Genomic DNA, 26,412 nt, shown 5'->3' on the forward strand with positions numbered 1-26,412 from the left:
GCATTAAATTATCCACAAAATCCAAAGGTCAACAGCAGCCAGTTTTTGTGCAACTGAAACTGATTCCAAGAGACCGATGCATCAAATATTTAGTTCCCAATTCTCTTCTAAATTAAATAGAAAAGGAAGTATGGATATTACACAAACAGCCAGGTCAAATGAGCAAATACCTGAGAAATGCGAGGAAATTTCCTACAAGAAAAGTCTGTGAAGCCCAAATCATGGAAGCCGGCAGGAATTGAAGGATTGTTCTGAATATAAGGCTTTCCAGTTGAATCCTTTGGAAGTTGTTTATGAATAACTGCATTATGCCGCAATAACCCCCGGTGTGTGCGGAAGGTAATACAGCAGACATCACACCTAGAGAGAGGAAAAGAGCATAATTACTTATGAGAAAGATACATAATCACACCATTGGTATCAGTCCAAACAGAACACTGTTTCTTACCATTCTCTTTCCTTGTAAAAACAGAGCTAGTATCATAATGGAAAACCAGATGCTAAAAAGTTCCTATAACCAAGGCAAGTAACCGTTGCTTCTGGATAACCAAGATGATCATCTCCCAACAGGATTCGTTGGCTTTGACTTGGCATGACATGTGAATCTATCTGCAATTCATGGCATGCATGGTTTATGGCAGTGAAGCTCAGTCAGAGATCCCCAGGCTATGTATAAGTCCTGTCAAACTTTGAGTATGACACTCAGAACGACTCTAAAAGTGGTTACCAAATTGTGAAGTTTGTATGATGTAGGGTGCAAATTATTAAAGAAATAGGGAGAAATCACGGTAACTGTATTCAACATGTCAATTAACTTACAATTAATTTTAATTTGTTTTAATTTAAAATACGGATTTTTGCCTTGACCCCACCCAAGTATTGCTCCTGCCTCTGTTAAATTCAATTGTTTTAATGATGCGATGTTTTACGTAAATCCAATCACATCATGTCGGAAAACAGCATTCTAAACTCAACACCTGTTGCCATGATTGCAGATGGAAATCTGAAGTCACAGTAGCAGAGCGAGAAGTAGTCACCCAAAAACATCAACCAGACACACTTCATTTCAAAACCCGGCTCCTCCCAAGACCTCCCACTTACTCTCTGGCACCTTGTTTCCACATCTCCTCCAAAAACAATAAGGGTCATTGTGAGTGGACTCTAAAGGCATGAAAAATGAAAACAGAGATAGTCTTTGGGCTTTTAAGGTCTCTCCTGTGAATCCCACTTGGGAGCATCAAACAGCTGGAATGAGGCCATTACAGAGAAAAGAGCAATAAACTATGTAACAGCAGCTAGCTAGAGGAAGATAGCAAACCACCAGGGAAATATTAACCAATTATCTTCTCCACTGATAGAGACATATTGAACATACTGTAAAAAAGGGGCTCTTACTTTCACACTAATGCTCAGATTGACCAAGGAAAAATAATTATAAACTCATCCTGAACACAACACTTTAGCTTTGCAAATAAATCCACAGATATCTTAATCCAGGATGATTTTTCAAATTACTAGTTTAATTCCCCCAAATATCTGTATCGAAGTACTGCGCCTAACAATGGGTTCATTGACATTTAGATTTCACTTTGAGCAGTGAAATGTCTCTGTTACCACTAAGGATATAGATAAATTAGCTTAAATGCCGTTTGATGGAACTTTATGATCCTATTCCCAGTAAGAATCAATGTAGTACTAACTGCAATAAAGGCCAGGAAATATAAACAACTTTGTACAGAGTTCTACTATTAATTCTTGCAATAGATGTGAAAAGGATATAATTAAAACCAGGCGATTCATAAGCATTTATGGACAGCATCTTTAAGGACCAATTTTGAGCCTCTTTATTGAATTTTAAAGAAGTACCTTTTCATACAGAAATTGGCTGTGTCAATGGAGAAAACATATGATAAACACCTTGAACATAATGATATCAAAAAAGAGAGAAAACAAAAAACATGCAATCTTAATGTGAACACCTCACACATAATGTCAAGCTAAATACAGATAGGATGGTTACATAAAGCAGAGATTGAAGCAGACAGAGGGATTTAAAGTAGAATGACTAACAAGAGTGACAACTAAAGCTGCTGTACTAGCAAGGCATTTTTCCAGTTGTTCTTCAGTGACAGTTTGATGTAAGCTATGATATTAGCATCAGAAAACTAACATTTTTAGTTATTTGCAAACAGAACTTAACTTCCACTTCTTTTTCAATAACAGCAAAAACAAAAAAAAATCAAGCTGTCCAACAAGAGTCAGATTTGTGTAACAGCACATTTACATGTGTGCAAAACATAAATTCCCTTGCACCAGGCATTCCAACAGGATTTTGCAATAATGTACAAAATTACATTTTAAAGCTTTCTGTCATGTCAGCTACTGCATATAAAGAATATTCAAAAAGGACTTGAACATGAGTCTCTTGCGATTCTTGGTGTCAAAGGAAGGCATTCTGTCGCACATGCAGAGGTATTTTTATTATCTATCTCCTCCCCCCCCCAGAGTCACAAATGAAAGCGGGAACTGATCATGATAAATGAGTATGGTGAAGGACAGCACAATTCTCAGATTCTTTCCACTTTAATTCCAAATTAATAACATGTAAGTGGGCAGATTTAAAGATCTAGTTAAGGTTACTCACGCTGAAATCAAAAGCAACAGAGAAATGCTTCACTTTTTCTTGAAATGTGCCCAATGTTAGTACTTTGGTGCATGCAGTACTTTAGGGCTAAACCAGTGATGGCTAATCTTTTCCAGACAGAGTGCCCAAAGCACACACGCCCGAACCCCCAAAATGCAATGCGTGTGTGCCCCCCCCTGCATGTGCCCTGCGCATGCATGCGCTCCCCGCACATGCACTGCCCAGTGCATGCACCTGTGCCCCACCCATGCACGCTCTGCCCCACACACGTGCCCTGCCCCCGCACATGCGTGGCAGGGACCCAAAGACCAGCTGTCTGGCGGGAGGTGCACACACAAGCTGGGGCAATGGAACTGGGGCAATGGCTTGCGTGCCATCAAGCGGGCACTCCGTGCCATCTCTGGCACATATGCCATAGGTTCGCCATCACAGCCCTAAACTGTTTGTTTTGTTTTGGTTTTTTTAAAAAAGTGACCCAGCTTTTAGCCATGGGGAGAAAAAGCTGTAAAACTGAACTGTACATAATTGTTTACATTAACCAATACTCAGGCAGAAATTTCCTGATCATCACAAAAAATATTTTCTGAACCTCCAAATGCCCCTTTGCTTCTGCTTTAAGAAGAGATTGGCAGAATTCTAAAACAGCTTTGAAGTAAAAAAGCACTAAGTAGCCATTCAAAGCAAATGACTTATTCACTGTTGAAAAGATTTCAATGTTCACCTTTATTAAATGTGCACTGGTTTATGTCCCTGTTAACATTAGCAGTTTTTGCCTTTCAGGACAACCCCAATCCAGTCTTTTGCCCAGAAGTCTCTGAGAAATGGGATCAAACAGCTGCATTAATCCCCAGTTACTGGCACTAGAGGAGCTGGCATTAATACTGAAGGGAAAAGAGCCAAGGGTGAAAATCTGACCAACAGATAGTGGGACAAGACAACTGTTATTCAACAGCTTATAAACACAATCAAGAGCTTTTAGCTGCAAGAAAAGAGGTTCTATACTACGATGGGACTCAATTAATTCCCCAGTATATCATGCCAGCTGCTGTATGGAAATAATATTCCTCACCCTGTGTTAATAGGCTTGCCATTCCTTCTAGAAGGCAGAAGAACACTCCATGCACAAGTTTAGGTCGCAACCAGGAAGCTCTGGAAATTTCTCAGAGCAGCCTGGCATTTTCAAATTAAGATTCCCATTCTGGCTTTCAGCTGAAATGAAAGCAGAGCCTCCCAGGGAAAGGTTTGATAATGGTCAAGGAGGAGATTTAACAGATTAACAGAGTTTGAAGGGACCTTGTAGGTTATCTGGTCCAAAGCCTGAGGAACAGCTGAAGAAGTAAGGTCTGAGAGGAGACTAAGCAAGTTTATACAAGTTTAGAATCTGTGGAGGACAGAACAGGGAGGAGACAGGGCAGGAGGTATAAATTGGAGGAAAGGAGTCAATATTTGCTAATAAAAGTAATAAACTGAAAGTAAACATATGTCACAGACTTAGCTGTTCACTCGACAGGGTTACATGTTCTTAAAAATCTGGCCCATTCAGATCTAAAAGCTCTTATTCATCAAAGTTGGTTCTTCTCTCTCTCTCTCTCTGCCTAATTGTATTCAAAAGTATAGTTGATTGTAAAATCCCTGATTATTCACATCATATTTTCAGCACCAAACCTTAAAGAAGCAGAATAGGATCAAATGATCTAACCCTATCCCCTCAGGTATTTTCCTACCAACCATAACATCTAAACCAAGCTTTGACACATTCTTAGCCCTTTTCCCTTTTAAACTCAGGTAGACATTTAACATCATACATTACAGAATTTACTGTGAAGGGATACCATCTTCAGTGCACACAATTTGCTTCCAATTCCCAATCTCACATCACAAACACCAAAGCAATGAAGACGGTAATCCTGCAGAGTTTTATCTTCAGTTGATTAAAAAAAAAATCATTTCAAGAATTATGTGCAATGCTATATACCCCAACATTCCACAAAACACTGGTTTACTGTGAACCAGCCATTGTTTTAAGTTCTTAGAGAGCTATTTTAAAGACAACGGGCAGATAGGAAGATGGACAGAAACCTAAGAATCATGGTATGCTGGCTGTCAAGGAAAGACAAAAGAAGAATGAAACCAGTGTCAGGGACAAACCTCCAATCAACTGCCCAAGAATGAAACTAACTTGTATTTTTGTTCAGTTGTCACAAGAGGATTTCTATTCTCCTAGGCAACTTTGAAAAGAAGAATGAAGGAGCTGGACTGAAGGCTGAGACTGACAGAAACACAGATAGGGAACAACTTACTTAAGTAGAACAGTTTGGATTGCAACCTGGGGTACCCCCAGGATTTGGCCAAACTTTTGTGTATTAAATTCCAGAAATCCAGAAGGGGTGAAGTACCAGGCAATGGAGGTCGAAAATGAAAATCCAAAGACCTACAGAGCCCTGATGCCTGGGAAGATTATAAAGCAGACCACAAAGAGAATGATCTTGGTGTGCTTTAAAAAACAATGTAACAATTACCAGAAGTCAACATGGGCTTGTTAACAACAACCAATCTTACTTTACCAGACTGCTGTAGACAAATCTTAATTTCAGCAAAGCACTTTAATAAAGTGTCTCATGACATACTGACTAGCAGACTGGTTAAAGGCACACTAAATCACATGAAACAAAACTGATCATATAGGTGGGTTTGAAAATCATATTTAAAGAGTACTTCTTCTTCATCAAATGAGTGGAGTGTTAAGATTCAATCATGGACCCTGAATTCTTGAACAAGTTTTTATTAAGGAACTGAATGAGGTAAAGCAAATGCTTATCAAATTTGCAAATGATACAAAAGTGGAGGGGATGTCTAATACCCTAAGAAGACAAAAATACAATTCAGAAATCAACTTGATAAGGTAGAGAAAAGGCTGAAAATTTGAATGAAATTTTTAAAAGACAAATCTAAAAGTAATGCATGTAGAGGCCTGAAATAATTTGAACAGGAATATGATAGAGGATACCAAGTTAAGCAATATTAGGTGTGAAGAAGTTTTCTGAGTAGGAGCTGGGTGAAAAATCAGTATGACTCAGCATTGTGAGATGGCAGAAAGAGAGACAGACAGACACACACACACACACAGCACACACACACACACAGAGAGAGAGAGAGAGAGAGAGAGAGAGAGAGAGAGAGAGAGAGAGAGAGAGAGAAAGAAAGAAAGAAAGAAAGAAAGAAAGAAAGAAAGAAAGAAAGAAAGAAAGAAAGAAAGAAAACCGCAATTTTAAACTATATCAACTGATGTGTAATTTCCAAACCACAGGACAAAATACTTCTAACATTGGTCAGATCTCACTTCAGGTTTCCAGATCCCGGCACTACACTTTAAGGAGCATTCAATAAAATTGAAATAGCTTCAAAGAAAGCAACAAGGATGAACAGAGAACAAGAATATGGTATCCCAAGTACCGATCTTGTTCTATGCAACATCCTTTTAGGTAAAAGTGAGTTCAAGTTTCACCTTAGCCATGAAAGCCAGCTGGTGATTTTGGGCCAGTCACTCTCTCTCAGCCAACACACCTCACAGGGTTGTTAGGGGGAAAATAGGAGGAAAATGAATTGGATGTGTGTGTGTGTGCGCGTGTGTGTGTAAATGGAATTTAGGAGTCTGCCTAAAAGGATATCACACAGAAGAAAATCAATGCTATATTGCTAATAAATGCCTGTAGAGCAGGGGTGAAATCCAGCAGGTTCTGACAGGTTCTGGAGAACTGGTAGCAGAAATTTTGAGTAGTTCGGAGAACTTGCAAATACCACCTCTGGCTGGCCCCAGACTGGAGTAGGAATGGAGATTTTGCAGTATCCTTCCCCTGCCATGCCCACCAAGCCACGCCCACAGAACCGGTAGTAAAAAAAAGTTGGATTTCACCACTGCTACAGAGCCCATTACATTAAAAACAGGCCCCTTTAGAGCAGGGGTCTCCAACTTTGTCAACTTTAAGACTTGTGGACTTAATTTCCATTGCTTAAAAAATAGACAATACGGAATAATGGATTTAAATTGAAGGGAGATTCCAACTGAACATTAGGGAAAAAAACCCCTTTCTATTGGCAAATGAAGTTTAACAATGGAACAAATTACCGGAAAAGTAATACGTTCCTCTTTGCTGGTTGTGCTAAAACAGTTGCTAGACAGTCATCCACTTACACAGGATGGTCTTAGTGGCTTTAATCTTGATTCTATGATTTAAATCCTCATTCATCAAAAAGCCTTTTTGAGTAATTTAGTTTTGTTACTGCTGAAGCTGTTGAATGCTGAGGGGAAGTAACATTTATAGCTTCAGTAGGAAAACCAAACTAGGCACGGGGCAGTTTCAGAAGAGAAAAATCCAACATGTGAAAGACTGCTTGTTTTTCCCTATTGGCCATGTGGCATTTCCCAGTTCGGCTAATTATATCATCGCTCCTATATAAATGCACCAAAATAGCTGGAGCCCTGCTGGCTGGCCTGACTGAAGAGAAAACTAGAGTCTTAACTAATCCTAGCAGGAGGGAAGCCAGGATGAAAAGGGCAGTGTTGTGCCCATCTCCTAGTGATGATGATGGTCCCTAGAAGACATCAGTCAGAGTTACCCTGCCCTAACTAGCCAGTGTGGCTAGCTCCAGGTTGTTTCAATAGGACAAGAGTTTAGACCTGAAGAGTAAATTCTAGGGTAAGCGCCTCATTTGCAGCCAATTGTCAATGCAACAAAGGACCCTATTATTTTGCATACAGACACACACAGCACTCATGGAGAGGGCTGCCCTTAGCCGTAATTATCAAAAATGCATAATTTAAAGGTGTCACATCATCAAAAGAGGCTGGCCACCCCCTCAAAAGAGAAGTTTCTCACCCAGTCAATGCATGTGTTTTGAGATCATACATTTACATTCAAAAGACGTTGGTGTATTGCTCACTCGCCAAGTATCAGACTGATCACCCCCTTCCTATTCACTTGCTAATCTGACAGTAGCAGAATAGGTTTGAATCCACCTGGTCACTTACAGCCTCTCTTTGCACAGTTTCAAAGGCAGGACTAGCAACCCTTCCTCAGACCTTATTTATTTGCACAATAATCCTGTGTGCACTTGAATCCCAAGGACTTATTCTGCCAAAAATATTTTGGGAGGCTTCATAGAATGATGCAATTAAAAATAAATTACTATGGGCCTGCTATCCCTTCAACATCAGATTTACTATGCCAATAATGCTGATCTATTTCATTTCATTAACTTTATCAAAAGAGCTAAAGTAATTAGTTTTCAGGAAAAGGCGCTTCTATACAGGAAGCGTACACACACAGGACATACAGTATATATCAGCATACACATATGAGCACTTTCAAATGGGAGAATTCCTTCATTTTTTTTGTTAAGAGCCAACTTAACAAAAAAAAACCCTAGAAAGTGGAAACTTAGAAGAATTATACAATGCTACAAGTTATGAAGTTCACATTCCATGCAAAATCAAACAGTAACAGAACACAATTACCACATTCACATAACAGCTTAGGCACAAACTGCTAAATCATAACGTGTGACATGTTGGTTCATATGGCCTGCTAAAAGAACAGCTAAGTTCCTACAACATCTGAACTTCAAACTGCCCAATCTCACTTTTAGCACAATGTACAATGCGCCTTTGGCGTTTAGTCATGCCAGCCACATGACCATGGAGACGAGCACCGCCCCCTAGAGTTGGAAACGACTAGCACATATGTGCGAGGGGAACCTTTACCTTTACCTTTACAATGTTATGGGAACTCGGTCTCTGAACCGAGGTCTTTGTGGCATGTCCACAAAGAGACTTACTGCAAGGCACATCTTAGACCTGTGTCTCAACTACTGATTGATACTCTATGCTAGATTAATTCCCAGCCTTGCACCACAGTATAATTTGAGTGCAACAGTAGCATGTAGAATAGAAATGAGAACAGATTAGTGCATTCACAGGAACCTGATTGCACAAAGATCACACATTCCAAACCACTGTTTCCCAAACTAGGCAACTGTAAGATGTTGTAGGCCAAAATATTGCCTCCCAAGATGTATTTTATTTTGTCATGAAGATAGTAAAAGTAATGGTAACAGCAATGAAGTTTCATAATAATGCTAAAAAATGCCTGCAGAGCCCATTTCATTAGAAACAAGCCCCTTTAGAGCAGGGGTCTCCAACCAGCTTGCTGGCTGAGGAATTCTGGGAGTTGAAGTCCACAAGTCTTAAAGTTGACAAGGTTGGACCCCTGCTTTAGAGTTCAAATGTGACTCAAATTTGCTGCACGTGACATCAACTTGAAGTATCTTGTGTTTCACAAATTATCTCGCGGCACTCTTCTTACCTCAATGAGGTATCTGGATGTACTTCCATGTGGGTTTCCAGCCCAAACTTGCAGGAGAATTCTTTGAAACAGACTGGACATCGATAAATTTCATCAGCCCTTTTTTCAGCTTCACCATTTTGTGGTTCCTCCACAACCTGTTCATGGTAAAAAATTTTAAAAAAAGAGAAATTTTCAAACCCAGGCTGCAATTCAGGTAACATTTTCTGGTAACTAATACATTTCAGCTGGTAAATAATTCACTACTTTATCCCTTGGCTAAATGTTACAAAAAGGGACTATATGGATCAATAAAGATAAATCCAAAATTTAACCAGGAATTTCTTTTTATATTTGGAGAGCCATTTTTTTAAAAAAAGAAAGTCCTCAACATTAAGGAATGTGAATGTTTCCTTACAAAAGCAATTTAGTTTAACTAGCTCTTTTGACCTGTTTGGATATTTCTCTCATTCCACTCCCTTTATCCCTTCTTTAAGAGGTATTCCACATCACACAGAATATGAACATATGGAGGAAATTATTTCATTTCTCAAGGTTATCAGGCAAAACAATTTGATTACAATCAATTGTCACTCACTCAAAACAAATCCAGTATAGTAATGTAATTATTCCAAATAATAATAATAAATACAAAGAATCAAAATACAGAACTCAAAACATCGTTTGAAGTTGCCATGTTGACAGAGAAGGTGTTTTCACTAATATTTTATCCTGAATCTTTGGAGACAATCCAAAGTTACACTATTTATACACTATCATTTATTTAACATCAGTCCTAGAGGTAAATAATGGAGATCAGCATAGATAAATAGACACAACATCTTCTGTTGGCTGGGAACTAAAGGAGCTGAAGAAAAACCCACAATGTTTTTATTTCTGGTCCTGACTAGTTACTTTATTAAGTATATATCTTTATCCAAAATACTGCATAATACTTTCATAAGAAGTATGCACAACTTCTAAAGCATGCTGTGTGTCTCAAATTATAAACTAGTTATTGTGTATCTATTATACTTCGCCTTCTTTCCATTTTTAAGTGATTAACTGAATTCATAATCTCTCATTTTAAGCAACCAGCGGGATTTTTTTTTTTGCTAGAGGACCTTCTTTGCTGGACTCTGCTCTTCCTTGTCGGCCTCGGTTTCATGACTGAGTTTTCGTTTGGTGGACAAGCGCCTGCGTTTCAGTGGAGAGGCAGGGGTTGTACTTGTGGCACCCGTCGCATCCTTCTCGTGGATTTTCATATGTCTAAAGTCAGGTGGGAAAAGAGTGAGAAGGCAAAAAAGAAGATGTTCGTTACAGGTCCTGAACTGGAAAGTAGCTCAAATCAAAGTTAGACTTGGAAAGAAGCCAATTTCTTGTTTAAGGAAACTCAATCATAAGAATAAGAGTTGATTCTTTTTTTTTTAATATGCTAGTTACTAAGCTTTTCAACATCAATTTAAGATATCAGAAGTATACAAAAGAGCACATTATCTGACAAGCCAAAGACAACAAAAGAACTCTGGGGCTAAACTGAGGCCACATTTTCCAACTACCACTCCTAAGAGAGCCACTAGTATCTTTAATCCTTCATGATCTGAAAGTATTTTATTATGAGCCCTCATTTCGGAACACAGGATGTAGTCAGTGCAAAACCCACAGCTGTTAACTGACTCACTAAAGCATCTTTTCCCTGTTTTAACTTCCCCATTTTTTAACGATGTGTCAAGTCATTTGTCCCAGAAACTGAGGTGCAAGAGAAAAGGAGAGACATTTGGTCAGGGTGGTTGCCTGTATGTTGTCTCATACAGTCTGAGTTGAAGAAAGCTTGTTCCATTATGGCTCTGTGGGGTGTCCCAAAATACTTCTGGGTCTCCACTGAGATTCTGGGTCTCCACTGAGGCAAATGGAAATATTCATGCCAACAAGAGAGCAGCCAAAAAAAAAAAAAAAAAAAGTCCAGGCTGCATTTAGTAAAGTTCAATCAGCTCAGCAATAATGACTTTAAACAAATCCAGATGCATCCAAGCAATACAGTGAGTGCTTACTTTTCATGAAACCGATTCAGTACAGCCACGGGCTGCTTCTCCTGGGACATACTGGTACTGATTTAATAAATAGATAAATAAACAATGCAACTGATAAAGCAAGCTCAGAATTCATAGGCAATCTTAAACTGAAAAATGCTGGTGTATAAAACTTATCCTTATTAGGTACATACATTTCAATTTAAATTTAAATAAACTAGGAGGGAGAAACCATCCATTTGAAAATGATGTCAGCAGAATTATCAATCTGCCATTTTTTAAAGAGAAACTCCTAATTCTAAATGTGTAGATCCAGTTTCCCAGAACTAAAGGAGATTGAAGAAGGGACTTAACAGAACGGACTAAGGAAGTGGGAGGGTGGGAGTACTATAGGAAAGTGGGTGGGGGGGACTTGGAGGAGGGTAATTGAGGGTAGGGATATAATTGAATTTTCCACCTGGACCCAAACCTGATTATATGGGATGGGGGGGAAAAATAGGCAGACAGGACATTCAACCACACTGACCAAGATTGTATCAAAAGAGAGCTAATAATCTCTGCAGCATTGAGATTTTCTCATGGAGAGTTTCACATAGTTAACTGAATACCCAGGCTCCGACTATTAACTAAGTAACACCAAAGAGAAAAATTCAGATGATAAAGAGATGGTATCATTTAATCCTATTAGGAATACAGAAGAGAAGCCTATTCACTTAAGTATATTATTGAAATTTAAGAAAATTATCTATTTCCATATTTGAAATTTATTCCGCAAAGTATAAACTATTGTTTTACTTTCCTTTTTTTTTTTTTACCAAAATATATAATACATCTGCTGTAAACCAGATTCTTCCCTCTTCCCCCTCCCCACCCCCCACTCCCCACTTGCTGGCTTTGGATTTGTACTTGCAACTAAATTTATTTATAATTTTGGCAAGGCAGGATATTTTTTTTTCTTTCAAATAAGGAAGAAATGAATTGACCAGCAATACTAAGTAAATTAAAGTACAAAAAGATAATTAAAGTACAAACAGCATAAAACATGGCATTTTTTCTACTCCTTCACTTTACATTTCTGCATCACAAAAGTATGCTAGAATCTTAGATAATAAGTTTTAGATGACTTCCGCTTCTTCAAACTTGACAAGCAGCATAAAAAAGCCACAAACAACTGACATATTTTAGCTGCTGAAGTGGCCATGGTAATATACCTAATAAGGCACTATAATTAAACAGTATGTTCCTATGTATGTTTTTAATCAGTGTAATCATTTTTATGTAATGACAAATGAAAATTAACATTTTCTGGAGAAATTCAGGAGAAGGGTTTAGAAAATACAGTTTAAATGAAAATAAGATACATTCCGATACTCATAAAGTCCAATTAAACTCAAAGGGATTTACTTTGGAACAGACATTTATAGAATTACAATCCTACTTTTTCATATTTGCTCTTCTCTTTTCACAGAAGGCCTGAATCCCAATAGACACAATTTAATTCATTTCCAGTGGGACAGCAGTGTAAGTATCTCACAGCACTTTAAATATGAACCAATAAAAGACTAATAACTCTGTTAAGACATTGTGATTAATGTTGCCAGGTTACCTCAAACACTACTAAAATATATTGTGTGTGATCTCTAACACCGTGGGTATAGCACATTCTGAAGCCAGTCTAACACCAACATTATTTCATTTCGGTGCTGACCGAAAATATTAATTTTAATTCTGACTTGTCTTAGTGACCGCAGATCAACTTGAAGTCACCAGCAGTTTACAGTAAATCAGTTGTCGATTTAAGCTATACTGTGATGTTATTGTTTTTATCGTGGTTTGTTTTTACATGGTTATTATTGTATTTCATTCCAGCAACTACTTAAATTGAATGTGTTGTAAATGTTTAATATACAAATTAATTATTGTCCTGAGAAATAGAGATGATCCTGTTTATCTAAATTTGTATGCTCAGGCGGTGATAAAGGAACATGGTTTATCAGGAAACCTAGCCTTATAGTAATTTCAAATGCAAGAATTTGAACCTGAGTGCATAAAATAGGGCTATATATTTGGGGGTGAGGGCAAATGCCTTTGCCTTTTGAGTGCCATGTTGGAGGCAATTATAAACAAAAAACATGGCATTTGATTTCATTGATTTAATGCAGAGTAAACTTCCAATACATTTAACCAGCTGGACGCCCGTGCTTCGATATGAAACTATGTGCTCGGGCTTGATAAATTGACACTTACAGCCTGAAACTTAATGTAGAATGTGTAACTCCATAGCATCAGATTGTGTTAATATAATGCAACTGGCAGTTGGAACGGGGGGGGGGGGAGGGGGAGTAGAATGTCCCAGCCCGCAGCATCCATCAGTATTCATCTGACTAGCAACCTATCAGTGTGTGAGAGAGTTGAGGGGTGTTTGGAAACTCAAACAGTATTTGCTGTGTGAGCAAGAAGGAGACAGGAAGGAGGCTGGGTGTGGTTTAGCTCAATTGTTCTGTAGTAAAGCTGCTTGCTGCTGTGAAAGTAAAACTAAAAGTGAAACTCTTCTCTTCTGCTTGTGTTTTGCATTTGGAACAGATTTCTTTTCAGGTGGGGAGGGGGAGTAGAACTCCTTAACATCAGAGGGATATTTGGAAAGTGAAATAGTATTTGCTGTGTGAACAAGAAGGAGACAGGAAGGAGCCTGGCCATGGCTTAGCTCAAGTGTTCTGTATAAAGCTGCTTCCTGCTATGAAAGTAAAACTGAAAGTGAAACTCCTGTCCTCTGCTTGTGTTTTGCATTTGGGACAGATTTCTTTTCGGGGGGGGGGGAGGTGGAGTAGAACTCCTTAGCATCAGAGCGTGTTAATAATAATATAGGAAATACTAATGCTCTGATGGTCATTTAGAAAAATCCTTTCTTAGTGAGCACCTAGAAGCCAAGAGGAACATACGTGCCAAATTTCAAGTTTGTAGGCTTTATGGTTCTGGAGATTTCATGATTACGGCGTGACTGGTTTTCGCTTTTATATATATAGATAACAGTTCAGAAGGGACTCTTGGAATTTTATTCAAAGCTTCTTGTAGCTTTGTGTAACCCCAGAGTCTAAAGTCATCCACCTGGTCTAAGAACTACTTATTATCACAGGAAAGATGCTCCAAAATAATTTATTATGAGGTAATAAAAGAGTCATATTTGTCAAGTATATTAGAAATACATAATACAAATAATTTACAGAAGCACATCTCAATTGTACTTCTATAAATTATGTGATTAAGAAAAATAAGGTTTTACATTTAGGCAAGAAAACCCAAATGCACAGGTATAGACTAGGTGGGACCTGGTTCAATAGTAGTAACTGCAAGAGGGATCTTGGAGTCCTAGTGGACAATCACTTAAATATGAGCCAGAAGTATGTTGCTGCTGCTAAAAAAGCCAATGCAGCCCTAGACTGCATTAACAGAGTGGTAAAATCAAGATCACATGAAGTGTTAGTACCACATTATGATGCCTTGGTAAGACCACACTTGGAAAATTGCATCCAGTTTTGATTGCCACGATATAAAAAAAGATGTGAGATGCCAGAAAGAGTGCAGAGAAGACCAACCAAGACAATTAGGGAACTGGAGGCTAAACCATATGAAGAATACTAGCAGAAGTTGGGTATGTCTAGTTTAATTAAAAGAAGGACTAAGGGTGATATGATAGCAGTGTTCCAATATTTGAGGGGCTGCCACAAAGAAGAGGGAGTCAACCTATTCTCCAAAGCACCTGAAGGAATGACAAGAAGCAATGAATGGAAACTAATCAAAGAGAAAACCAACCTAGAACTAAGGAGAAGTTTCCTGATAGTTAGAACAATTAATCAATGAAACAGCTTGCCTCCAAAAGTTATAGGTGTTCCAACACTGGAGGTTTTTAAGAAGAGATTGGACAATTTGTCTGAAATGGTATAGGGTTTCCTGCTTGAGCAAGGTTGGACTAGAAGACCTCCAAGGTCCCTTGCAACTCTTATTATTCTGTCAATTCATCACAATGAGGTAGGCTTTCAGCATCCGTAGCACATATCAAAAATGTCTTGCTTCTCCATCTCTGCCCTTAGCATAACATAATGTGCATGCTTTCCTTACAAAGCACGAAAAATAACTGCAATGAAAAACAAGTAATAAGTAGAACTTTCTACAGTTCTAAATGGAGACAAACCTATTAAAAATTGATGGAAACTCCAGGAAGTTCCCCCATCTCTTCCAGTAAGTCTGAATAAGAACACTTGTCGCTTTGAAATAAGATGGCTTTAAAATAAAATTACTTTTACCACAAGAATTAATTATTTCAAAGAGTTTCATATAAACCAAAGGTGTGACCAGTTTGGAGGTTATTGTTCACATGCGAGTTTATTTTCACATCTGTCAAACCATAAGAAAGGCCCTGCTGAATCAGCCCAAAGACCTATTTAACCCAGTATCCTGTTTCCACAGTGGCCCACCAGAGGCCTATGATGTCTACCAGCAGGACATAAATACAATAGTATTCTCCCAAGGGGAGTCTGCAGCAATTATGCTGAAAAGCATATTGTCTCAAAGGTCAGGAGTAATATAGCTATTATGACTAGCAGCCATTGATAAATTTATCCTCCATGAATCTTTCATCAAATCATTCTTTCTACTTCTGCACATGTATTTTAATGCTAAGAACTTAGTACACTTATTTATTATGAGGTAAAAATGGCTGCTGTCCGCTGGACCATCTTCAAACCAGCTCCTTGTGTGGGAAAGGAGAGAAAAATGATCTTTAGTCCCCACATTCCCTTTTGTGCTCAATTCTCTTCTGACCATAATTGCTAAAACCAGTGGTGAAATCCAATTTTTTTTACTACCGGTTCTGTGGGCGTGGCAAGGGAAGGATATTGCAAAATCCACATTCCCTTCCCACTTCTGGGAGAAGGATATTGCAAAATCTCCATTCCCACCCCATTCTGGGGCCAGCCAGAGGTGGCATTTGTCAGTTCTCGGAATTACTCAAAATTTCTGCTACCGGTTCTCCAGAACTTGTCAGAACCGGCTGGATTTCACCCCTGGCTAAAACCAGCACTATTTCTTGCCATTTTAAAACTGTGTTAATAATCATGTCACTCAGAGGTGGGTTTCAGCAGATTCTGACCAGTTCTGGAGAACCAGTAGCAGAAATTTTGAGTAGTTCCGAGAACCAGTAGTAAAAATTCTGACTGGCCCTACCCCCATCTATTCTCTGCCTCCCAAATCCCAGCTGATTGGAGGAAATGGAGATTTTACAGTATCGTTCCCCTGCCACACCCACCAAGCCACACCCACCAAGCCATACCATGCCCACTAAGCCACACCCACAGAACTGGTAGTAAAAAAATTTGAAACCCACTGTTAAAAATAAAAAACAATTGTATATGGTTGTACCCACTTTGCAGGCCCAAACTTTCAAAGGAAAGGGAGCTACTCCCAAAATTATTCACCTATGTCTGAGAACTTTTGTAACAGAGTATTAAATCACACCCAAATCCTTCTGATTTTATAGCAGTACAGGAAGTTCTTGACTTACAACCATTCGTTTAGTGACTGTTCAAAGTTACAAAGGCACTGGAAAAAGAGACTTATATTTTTTAAAGTCTATTTTTCAGACTTATGACTGTTGCTGCATCCCCATGGTCATATGATCAAAATTTGGGAGCTTGCCAAATATTTATGACGGTTGCAGTGTCCAAAGATCATGTGATGATTTTTTTTCAAACTTCTGACAGGCAGCCTATGGGGAAGTCAGATTCACTTAACAACCATGTTACTAACTTAATAACTGCAGTAATTCACAACTGTGACAAAAGAACTCATTTAACATCTGTCTCGCTTAGCAAGAGAAATTTTAGCCTCAATTGTGGCCATAAGTTGAGGACTACCTGTCAGAAGTCATATTCATGGAAACTTTGTTTCTTAGAACATAAGAGCCATGGTGGCACAGTGGTTAGAATGCAGTATTGCAGGCTAATTCTGCCGACTGCCAGCATTTCGGCAGTTCAATTCTCACTAGGCTCAAGGATGACTCAGCCTTCCATCCTTCCAAAGTGGGTAAAATGAGGACCCAGATTGTTGGGGGCAATATGCTGACTCTGTAAACTGCTTAGAGAGGGCTGTAAAGAACTGTGAATATATATAAGTATATAAGTCTAAGTGCTAAGTGTATATAATAGCTAAGTGCTATTGCTATAAAAAACCAGAAGAGTATATGAGACTCTGCATATGAGGAGAAGGGAAGTGAGTGGCAAGAACTTTTTACAGTATGTCTCTAGAAAGCCAAAATGTGTAGCAAGTACCTCATGGATTTAAGTGCTCAAATTTGGGGGTGGAGTGCTGTTTTACACAGTCAAATCTACTAGGATCTCCTGATTCATTCTTTTAGCAAAAAAGGCATTTTCCAACTTCTTTACTGCACTTTACCACACTCTACAATGTAAAAGCATCCTAATCATCTTCCTTCAGGGCTTCCAGGTGAGAGGAGAACCCTGGTGATTACACAATACACACACGCATACACACTTAAAATATTCTTTCTTGAAATAGATTCTGGCCTTTGAATTTTGGGTTTAAGAGAATGAGCTAAGTATTCTTGCTTTGGCTCATAATTAATGGGAGTTGGAAATAAAACAAATGTCACCAAATTAGAAAGAAAATGATTCTGAGTGAGAAAACTGGAGCAGCCTTAGCATACCTCCCCCCTCCCCCAAAGGAACTGCGGGTTAACTAAAAGCTGTTGGTTAAAATAATAATACCCCCGCCAACAAAATTATTATCCAGATTTTTGGTTTTGATTATAGATGCGGTACTTCTTTGGGGCTAATTTACACATCAGTTCAGGAGAGAACTGATAGAATCAAACATCCTTCTATCTCTGCTGGTCATTTACATAAGGGAGTCTGTCCTTTTTACAGCTGCCACAGAGAAATCTTTCTAACCTTGGTGATTTCAGATGTGTAGCCTTCGATTCCCAGAATTCCCCAGCCAGCATAATTATAGCCGAGAATTTCAGGAATTGGTCTACAGCAGGGGTGGGGAACGACACCTCTTTTATGACTTGTGGACTTCAATTGCCAGAATTTCTGAGCCAGTCGCCTCCCACCCCACCCATGTTAAGAGGCAAGCACTAACTGAACCTGACACATTGATTTGCAATGTTTACAGAAAATTCCCTTGTTCCCAAGATTTATGGGGAATCCTAATATTCACTAAGTCAAAACGTCAATGCTGAAGCATTAAAAAAAACACAGATGAGTCCATAGATCTGGGGAAATTGCAGGACACATTTAAAACAAAACTGCAACCAGAGGAAAATAATCAATGCATGTCGGCTTGCACATGATAAGCAGGGAAAAGGAGTACAGAATTGACCCTAAGCAAAACTGTATTTCAAGCCCTCTCTCAGATGGAGATACCTTACACTGAAGGCTTCCTGGCCTCAATGGGCTACAAAGAAAAAAGTCCCAATGACATGGGGTCAAAACCAGTAAAGTCTCTACCTTGAAAGGTTTCAAACAGCACCAGAGAGAGGCGCACACATGCACGCACGCACCTACACACACACACAAACACCTCTTCCCCATCCACATTTTGTTCAATGGAAAGACTAAAGTAAATTTTCCCCCTCCAGCTGTTGTGGCCCACCAGCGGCCTGCACAGATTGCTGCCGATCCTGACGACGAGGAGGCTGGTGTGGTGCTGCGCCAGCAGCCTGTGCAGCCGGCGCTCGAGTCGGACAGCGAGGAGGCTGAAGAAGAGGTGGTGCCAGAGGCAGGGATTCAGTCAGGGCCTTCAGAACCTCCAGAGGCTCCTTTAAGTGAAGAGGATGAAGAGAAGGAGCCTCTTCTCAATGCACGGGCACGCAGAGCTGCCAAAAGGCAGGAGTGGTTCCTCAGGAGGAGGTCTCCTCGAGAGTAAGGCTTGGGGCTAATTGGCCACTCCCTTAGCCTATTTAAGAAAGTACACAGCTGGTAACAAGCTGCAGGAAACAACTTTAGTTTGCTAATCATCGCGTTGGGATGTCTCTGCAAACCTGGTTTCTGGGCTTTCTGCTAACTCCAGGAAGACTCTGAATATCTTATCTGTGGAATTCTGGCAGGCTGTTAAGAACGCTTTATTAACAGCCGGCATTTGCTAAAACTGTGTTATTTGAGTAAACTAAGTTTTGTTCAGAGTTTGTGTGTGCTGTGTTCTTTGGGATCCGTTGCTGGGGCAGAACAACAGCAAGCATTTTTCACATACTTTTTTCAGCCCCAGAGAGGGAGTGGAAATGATGCAATGATACCACTTCCGAAGAGGACAAGACCTATGTGGGTAGCAGGACTATGTCCTTAAGTCTACCATAGCTATTTAGAGTTTAACTCAACAACAACAAATTTTTAAATCATGCCACTAAAAAATAGTCACATACTGTAGTGATCGTGGAATCTGCAACTCTCTGCTGGAAAAGGGCTTGAAGTATTCTGGTATTTTCTGATATTTCAGCAGGTTTTTGTTGTTGTTTTTTCTGGTTTCCAGCTCACATGGTCTTTAGGACAGTATTTCCAAATTCTACCGGGCATTCCATATACGTTCCTTTTACATCTGGTATTCTTTTTCTTAAAAATTACACATTCTTGTAAAACAATTTATCAATCTTTGTAGTGCACAAGTATACCTACTTTTGAGCTCACAAAATTGAATTCCCTGTTTTTTTAAAAACCAAGTAACATTTTCCAATCAACTGTGTTATGGGTAACACAGTAAATGCTGTGCTGATTCTCTTTATGAAACTGTCAGCCAGCCCTGCCCTTATGCAGAATGCTCTATTGTCCTCCCCAATCAGCTAGCATTCCCTACCATCAAGAACAGCTTTCCTTACTAGTCTGCTTTGGACATCTTTCCCCATTCCAGATTTCACTCTTTTTTCTTTTGTTCTGCTCATTGTAACCTGCTGCAGCTTCTTTTTTACGTATCACCTTACGCAAACAGCTGCAATCAAATAAAACTCTTGTAGTTAAAAGATTTTATTGGCGGTGAAGAGGGGGAAAAAACTGTCTAGCAGTCTACAGGTAGAAAGCAATTTTTACGACTATGCTTGTCAAGGAAGTACAACATTTGACAAGGGAAGGATGGAAAATCCAGTTGGCACGCTCGTTTTGGTAGCTGTTGCTGTTTCACTTGGATACTAGATAAAGGATCAACTCCAATGTCTCCCCACCACCACCATCATCATATCCAACCAGTTCTGCTTTGTGGTAACAATGTGGTCCACGAGAAAATTTTGGTGGTCTGCAGAAAAATTATTTGCATTTTTTATATTGCACTAAATCAGAGGTCCTCAAACTACGGCCCCTGGGCTGGATACGTGCAATGAAAGTTTGAGTTGCTGCAGGGAGTCTCCCCCTTCAGGGTCTTCTTGTGTAGGTCAGAGAGGGACAGAAATTCCAACTTGGGGTCTGCTTCAGCCTCCTGGTGCAGGACTTTGGGCGATGGCTGGAGGGAAGTGCTGCTGGTGGTGAAGAGCCGGAGGACCTTGTTCCAGTGGGACTGCCTCATGGCCTGGAACTGGCTGACCATCTCAGCCTGCTGAGCCTCCAGGCGCCTGTATCTGGCCTTGCACTCCCACAGGTTTTCCCTCTGCTTGGAAAGCCTATGCTTGTAGTCCTCAGCGAGGTGCTTCTACTGAGCCTCCTTCTCTGTCAGATCCAATTTGAACTGAGCTGTTTTGCCAACTCTTTCTTGTGGTGGCTGCTTAGCTCCAACAACTGCTTCCTGTTGGGGCCCTAAGGAGCCCCGACAGGGAGGCAAGGAGTGGCTGGGAGGGGAGGGGTGAGTAGAGGCTGGCGAGGCATCCCTCGACGTGAGTGACATTGACTTGGCCACGCCCACCCAGCCACATGACCACCTAGCCACGCCCACCCAGCCGATCATTAGGCATATTGTATTAGTGGTCCGCAGGATTTAAAATTATGAACTTAGTGGTCCCTGAGGTCCAAAAGGTTGGTGACCCCTGCTCTAGCCCATGTGTTAGGCAGCTGGCTCCTATGTTCACAGGAGACAGAATAAATTCAGTGTTGTGCCCAACAGCCTCTCTAAGCATTTAATGATAACTGTGCAGGAAGCGGTGAGATGGTCAACAAGAACTAAGGATTTTGGCATGCTTTGAATTGCTCACTTGTTGCTTACAGAAACATTCTGCACTACTACATCTGTTTAATGTGATTTGCTTATTAGCATGATATGTGGATTGGACTGAAGAAATAATGAGTATATTATTCTACTGCAGGACATCAGAGTTTCTTGTTGGCTAACTCATTGCAAACTTTCCTGTGTAGTAAGAACCAGAATATCTGGTTTGTTTGCGGTTTTCTCACTTATTCCTGGTTGATTTTTGTGCTTCAGCCAAGCCTTTAACCATCTCACATAAAGTCAAGACAAACATCTATAGTCAAATGATTCAACCTTTTATCAAATGGACATTGTTGAGAGCAATTATTCCCAACCCAAACCTCTTCAGAAGTGCTGGACTAGCATTACTAACCATCAACTGAGACTTGTAGTCTGTAGTCTGATGTAGTCTAACATATCTAAAAGTTCCAAATATTTGCTTGATGCTATAAGCAACCTGCAGCAAGCAACTTTTTCCTTCCCAGACTGTCATTCCTATGAGGATAATAAGCAATAGGCACTGGTAATGCAAATGACATCCATTCGCCACCTGTCCATACCACTATGAAAAATAGGAAAAGTATTAGGGAAGGAATGATGTAATGATAGACAGATGAAATAGTTGCATGTAATATGCCTGTGCTCCCCTTCCCCCACCCCACCCCCGCAAATTATCCCACTGACATTCCATCTCTTCAGGGGTGAATTTGAAGACAAAGGGAATATAACCTACTGTAATTAGAAAGATCAAATTTATGAATCAAAGTATGCTTACTTGGGGCAATGTTCTTTAAGCACATGCAAATCGGCAGATTTTTACCAAACAGGCCTGCACCTAATGTTTGAAGCTGGATTTTAAAAAGTGGTGGAGAAATGCAAACCACAAAAATTATGCTATGAATAAAGTGCTGAAAAGGGAAAAGGACAAAATATAAGGCTCTCAAGCACAGCGCACAATCTAAGAAATTTTAACTTACAGAAAACTGGGATAACTTATTATTGTTGTGAGCTGCCCTGAGTCCTGCGGAGATAGGGCAGCATATAAATCCAATTAAATAAATAAATAAATAAATAAATAAATAAATAAATAAATAAATAAATAAATAAACAAATAATAACTTAATAAGGGAAGTGCCAAAGTAATCATAAACAACAGTTAACATACTTGTATATTTCACGCTAAATATAGTTTTGATGCTAATGTAGGATCAGTGTAGTATAATACTCAAGGTGTTACATTATAGAATATTCAGAATATTCAAATCCCAATCTGATGACCCCTTATCAAGTTGGCCAGCCCCTCTCTCCCCTCCATGAACATAGATACACACACATCACTAAGGAAAGGCACATAAAGGATATAAAAACAATCAAATAGAAAATAAATTGGAGCATCAGTTGTAAATATGTTCAGAGTACTGATGATAACTGGTGAATAATATAATCTTTTTCCAAAAATGTCTTCTTTAAATGAGATCAAACGAAAAGCCATGATGAAAGTGAATTTCTGAGAGGAAAAAATGAAAAAAAAACCCACCCCCAAAAAAGTGTCAGTAAAATGTCAAGCAAAACATGCTACCCTTAGAAAAGGAATTTAGATTAGCTGGACTTGGTTGTCTATTTAAAAAGGACCAGAGGATATTTGTGCATCTTTACTAGTGTGCTCCGCTTTTCATCTGAAATCAGCACCAGGCCTGCAAGCTTATCTCTACAACCTTGAAAACTGTAAACTGACATTGTTAGGATTCTGATGAGAAGAGCCTGAAATGAACACCAACTGCCTTGCAGCTATTCACATGCTCTGTACTTGGGTTAGTGCACCCATTCAAATGCCAAAATCATTTCATTTTTATTCCATATCTGGATTTTCCATTACTGCCTTCTCTGACCCTACTTTAGCAGATACATACCATCACTCACTTGCAAATAATCAATATTCAGATTTAAGATCAAAACCCTTGGAAGATGTAATGTGGGCCAGAATGGAGCAATTTTGAAAGAAAAAAAAAAAGAGTAGTTTACACAACTGAAACTGTTAAAGGTGCAAGTAAAAGCTTGCGCTGAAATAACAAAAGGCCAGTCTGTGCATGCTGTGAGATTCTCATGATGTCACACCCCTTCCTAGCACATACAGTTTTCTATATGCAAACAGATTTTCCCCATCTCTCAGATCGAATATGAAACACAAGGTGCTGAGAAAATTCCCCTGTATCAGGTCAGATGATTTTCTCAGCATCTCAAGCAGAAGTTTTCTCAGTTAAAAGATTCAAGTAACCAACAAGTGAAAGATATCAGACATCAAATCTAGGAATCTTTGAAAGGAGGTTATATAAGTCCAGGAATTTCTCTATACAGGTAGTCCTTGACTTACGACCACAACTGAGCCCAAAATTTATGTGGTTAAGAGACATTTGCTAAGTGGGTTTTGCCCCATTTTATCAACTTTCTTGCCACAATTGTTAAGTGAGTCATTACAGTTGTTAAATTAGTAACCCATTTGTTAAGTGAATCTGGCTTCCCCATTTAACTTTACTTGTCAGAAGGTCGCAAAAGGGGAAGTGAACCCCCCCCCCCCGGGGACACTGGAACCATCACAAATATGAGACAGTTGCCAAGTGTCTAAATTTTGATCATGTGACCATGGGGATGGTCATGTGTCATAAGTGTGAAAAATGGTCTTAAGTCACTTTTTCCAGTGCCGTTGTAACTTGGAAGAGTCATTAAATGAACTGCGGTAAGTATGTGAGCCGCAGTGGCTCAGTGGCTAAGAAGCTGAGCTTGTCGATCAGAAAGGTTGGCAGTTCAGCAGTTTTAATCCCTAATGCCATGTAACGGAGTGAGCTCCCATTATTTGTCCCAGCTTCTGCCAACCTAGCAGTTCGAAAGCACGTGAAAAATGCAAGTAGAAAAATAGGGACCACCTTTGGTGGGAAGGTAACAGCGTTCTGTGCGCCTTCGGCATTTAGTCATGCCGGCCACATGACCATAGAGACGTCTTCGGACAGCGCTGGCTCTTCGGCTTTGAAACAGAGATGAGCACTGCCCCCTAGAGTCGGGAACGACTAGCACATATGTGCGAGAGGAACCTTTACCTTTTTAAATCGAGGATTACCTGTACAGAACTGAGAAATAAGCCTATAAGCAAAATCTGCTCCGAGTATAAAACTACATGCATCCAACATAATGATGGATAGCATAAAGATATCATCATCATCATCCATCTGCTTGTACCCATTCTGGGAAAAGAATAGCTGCCAAAATTCTTAACATTGGCAGCAGAATCCCTTCAGCTAATACCTTCCCCGCTTTCAAATTTCTGACTAGTAAATTACACTGCATGTTTTGACCTAGGAGGATGATCTTCTAGAAGAAATGGTTGAACTTAACATGAGTACAGCTTATATAGCAGAATAAAATCTCTGCTATTCACCAAGGCAGCCAATTTGTTTTTACAGGCTGCTTGTACGAGCCTGGAAAAAGATGTGGCTGCTATAAGCAGCTGACCTATTATAATTAGAGAAGGCACATCTTGTTTTCAGGCTTCTTCAGTAACCTGGAGAAAGACCAGCTGCTTTCGTAAATAGAGAGGTGCTGTGTTTATAGAAAGTTCAAAAGGCTACGGTACTTCCAAATCATTTTTGAAGTGTGCACAGCCCTACTTTACGGGTTTTCCTCTAGCTCCAGCACAGCCAAACCATGATCAGATTAAAAAATCTCACGGTGATCAAATAAAAATTCTCTAAAAATACCAAAGCAAGCAGGAATGTGATGGAAAAATCAATATTCTCTGTTACAGACACGGCAAGATCCTTCACTTCTGGACCTACTCCTCCCTATGAAGTCTGAAACAAATCTCTAACACTAAGTACTCCAAAGCAAAGAGACCATTCATTTAATAAGACGTAAGAAAAAAGGATAACAAGCAATATGAAAAGAGATAAATAGCTGTGCATCAGCCAACCTACAGTGTGACAAGCATCCCATGTGAAGCACACAGAACCCCCTATTAAATGCTAATTTGTTCAAGCTCAGTTCTCTAGAATTGATGTAATAACCAAAATTAATTTCTTGGAAGCAGGATGGCAACACTGAGTAATTCAACAGAAACCCAAGAGCAGAACACGCACAAGGAAATTCCTCTGTAGAAGTCCCACTGAAATGAAAGGGAGCAACCTAAGAACATATTTTAATTCTTGGGTTATTCCCACTCACTGCAATGCAGCAGCCCAAAGAAAAACTTCACAGTAGGCTGTGACCCTGAATATATGATGCTCAATATTAAGAAAGAAAATCAGTTGAAAAAGATGAGCAAGATATATCTGTTGTTAACAGTACCATCTTCAGAACATCATTGTATGTCAGGGGTGTCAAACTCCAGGCCTGGGGGCCGAATTCGGCCCACAGGACGTTTAGATAGGGCCCGCGGGCCCGCCCTGGAAACAACAAAGGACCGGCCCGTGGTGCCTCTACCAGCAAAAACAGAGCTCAGGAGGGCCACATGTGGCCCCTCAAGCTCCGTTTTCACTAGCAGAGGGTTGCAGGAGGCTGTCACAGCTGAAAATGGAGCTTGAGAGCCCATTTTCGCTGGCAGAGCGCTTGGGCCACCACAGGTATCCTCTGACACGAATGACGTCATGCTGGCCATGCTCCCCCCACTGCCCCCCCAAGGTCAAACACAACCCTGATGCGGCCCTCAATGAAATCGAGTTTGACACCCCCGTTGCATGTGAAGGACTTATTTCTTTGAAAGAAATCTAAAACAGAAAAGAAACTGGTTCAATATGGCAGCACTTTATTAAAATGCATGTTAAAACCTGCATCCACAACCTCACTCATTCCATTTTAGATTGGCAGAGTTTTTGTAAATGGGACTAGTAAGCCACCAACCACAAAACAGGACACAAATGGTGCTTGAAAATATGCACAGTGAGGAAGTATTCCAGCTAGTCGAGAGAAGGAACGTGAGATATCCCAGTCTCCCTCCTCACTGCAAAACAGAGTGATTTTTGAAAAGCACTTTTTCTAAGTAAAACCTAGTATCTTTATCCACAGCTGATAGCAGTTTTGACAGATGCGTATGCAGTATTGTACATTTTATCCTGGCTGACAGTCAGTAATCCCCAGAAGGACCTCACTCTGCTACCTGCAAGTTAACAGATTTCCACACCTTCTCATTAATGGCCTGTTAATGTACGGCCAAAGCCTCTGGGACAATTTAATATAG

The 26,412-nt window shown here is 39.8% G+C and overlaps 1 protein-coding gene across 5 annotated transcripts in view; it reads right to left on the bottom strand.

Moving 5' to 3' along the window:
• Nucleotides 1-26,412, bottom strand: part of RREB1 (ras responsive element binding protein 1) — a 163,031-nt gene that overhangs the window by 24,277 nt on the left and 112,342 nt on the right. For all 5 annotated transcript variants that reach the window (XM_087890300.1, XM_087890299.1, XM_034429099.3 and 2 more), the window contains 3 exons: nt 10,110-10,254; nt 9,007-9,143; nt 171-360 (listed from right to left, as the gene is read on the bottom strand). In XM_087890300.1, coding sequence (XP_087746426.1) covers nt 171-360; nt 9,007-9,143; nt 10,110-10,254 — 472 coding nt within the window. The remainder of the gene's footprint in view (nt 1-170; nt 361-9,006; nt 9,144-10,109; nt 10,255-26,412) is intronic.

The sequence above is a fragment of the Pantherophis guttatus genome, chromosome 3, assembly GCF_059756535.1.
Source record: "Pantherophis guttatus breed Tessera chromosome 3, ASM5975653v1, whole genome shotgun sequence".
Taxonomy (NCBI): Eukaryota; Metazoa; Chordata; class Lepidosauria; order Squamata; family Colubridae; genus Pantherophis; species Pantherophis guttatus.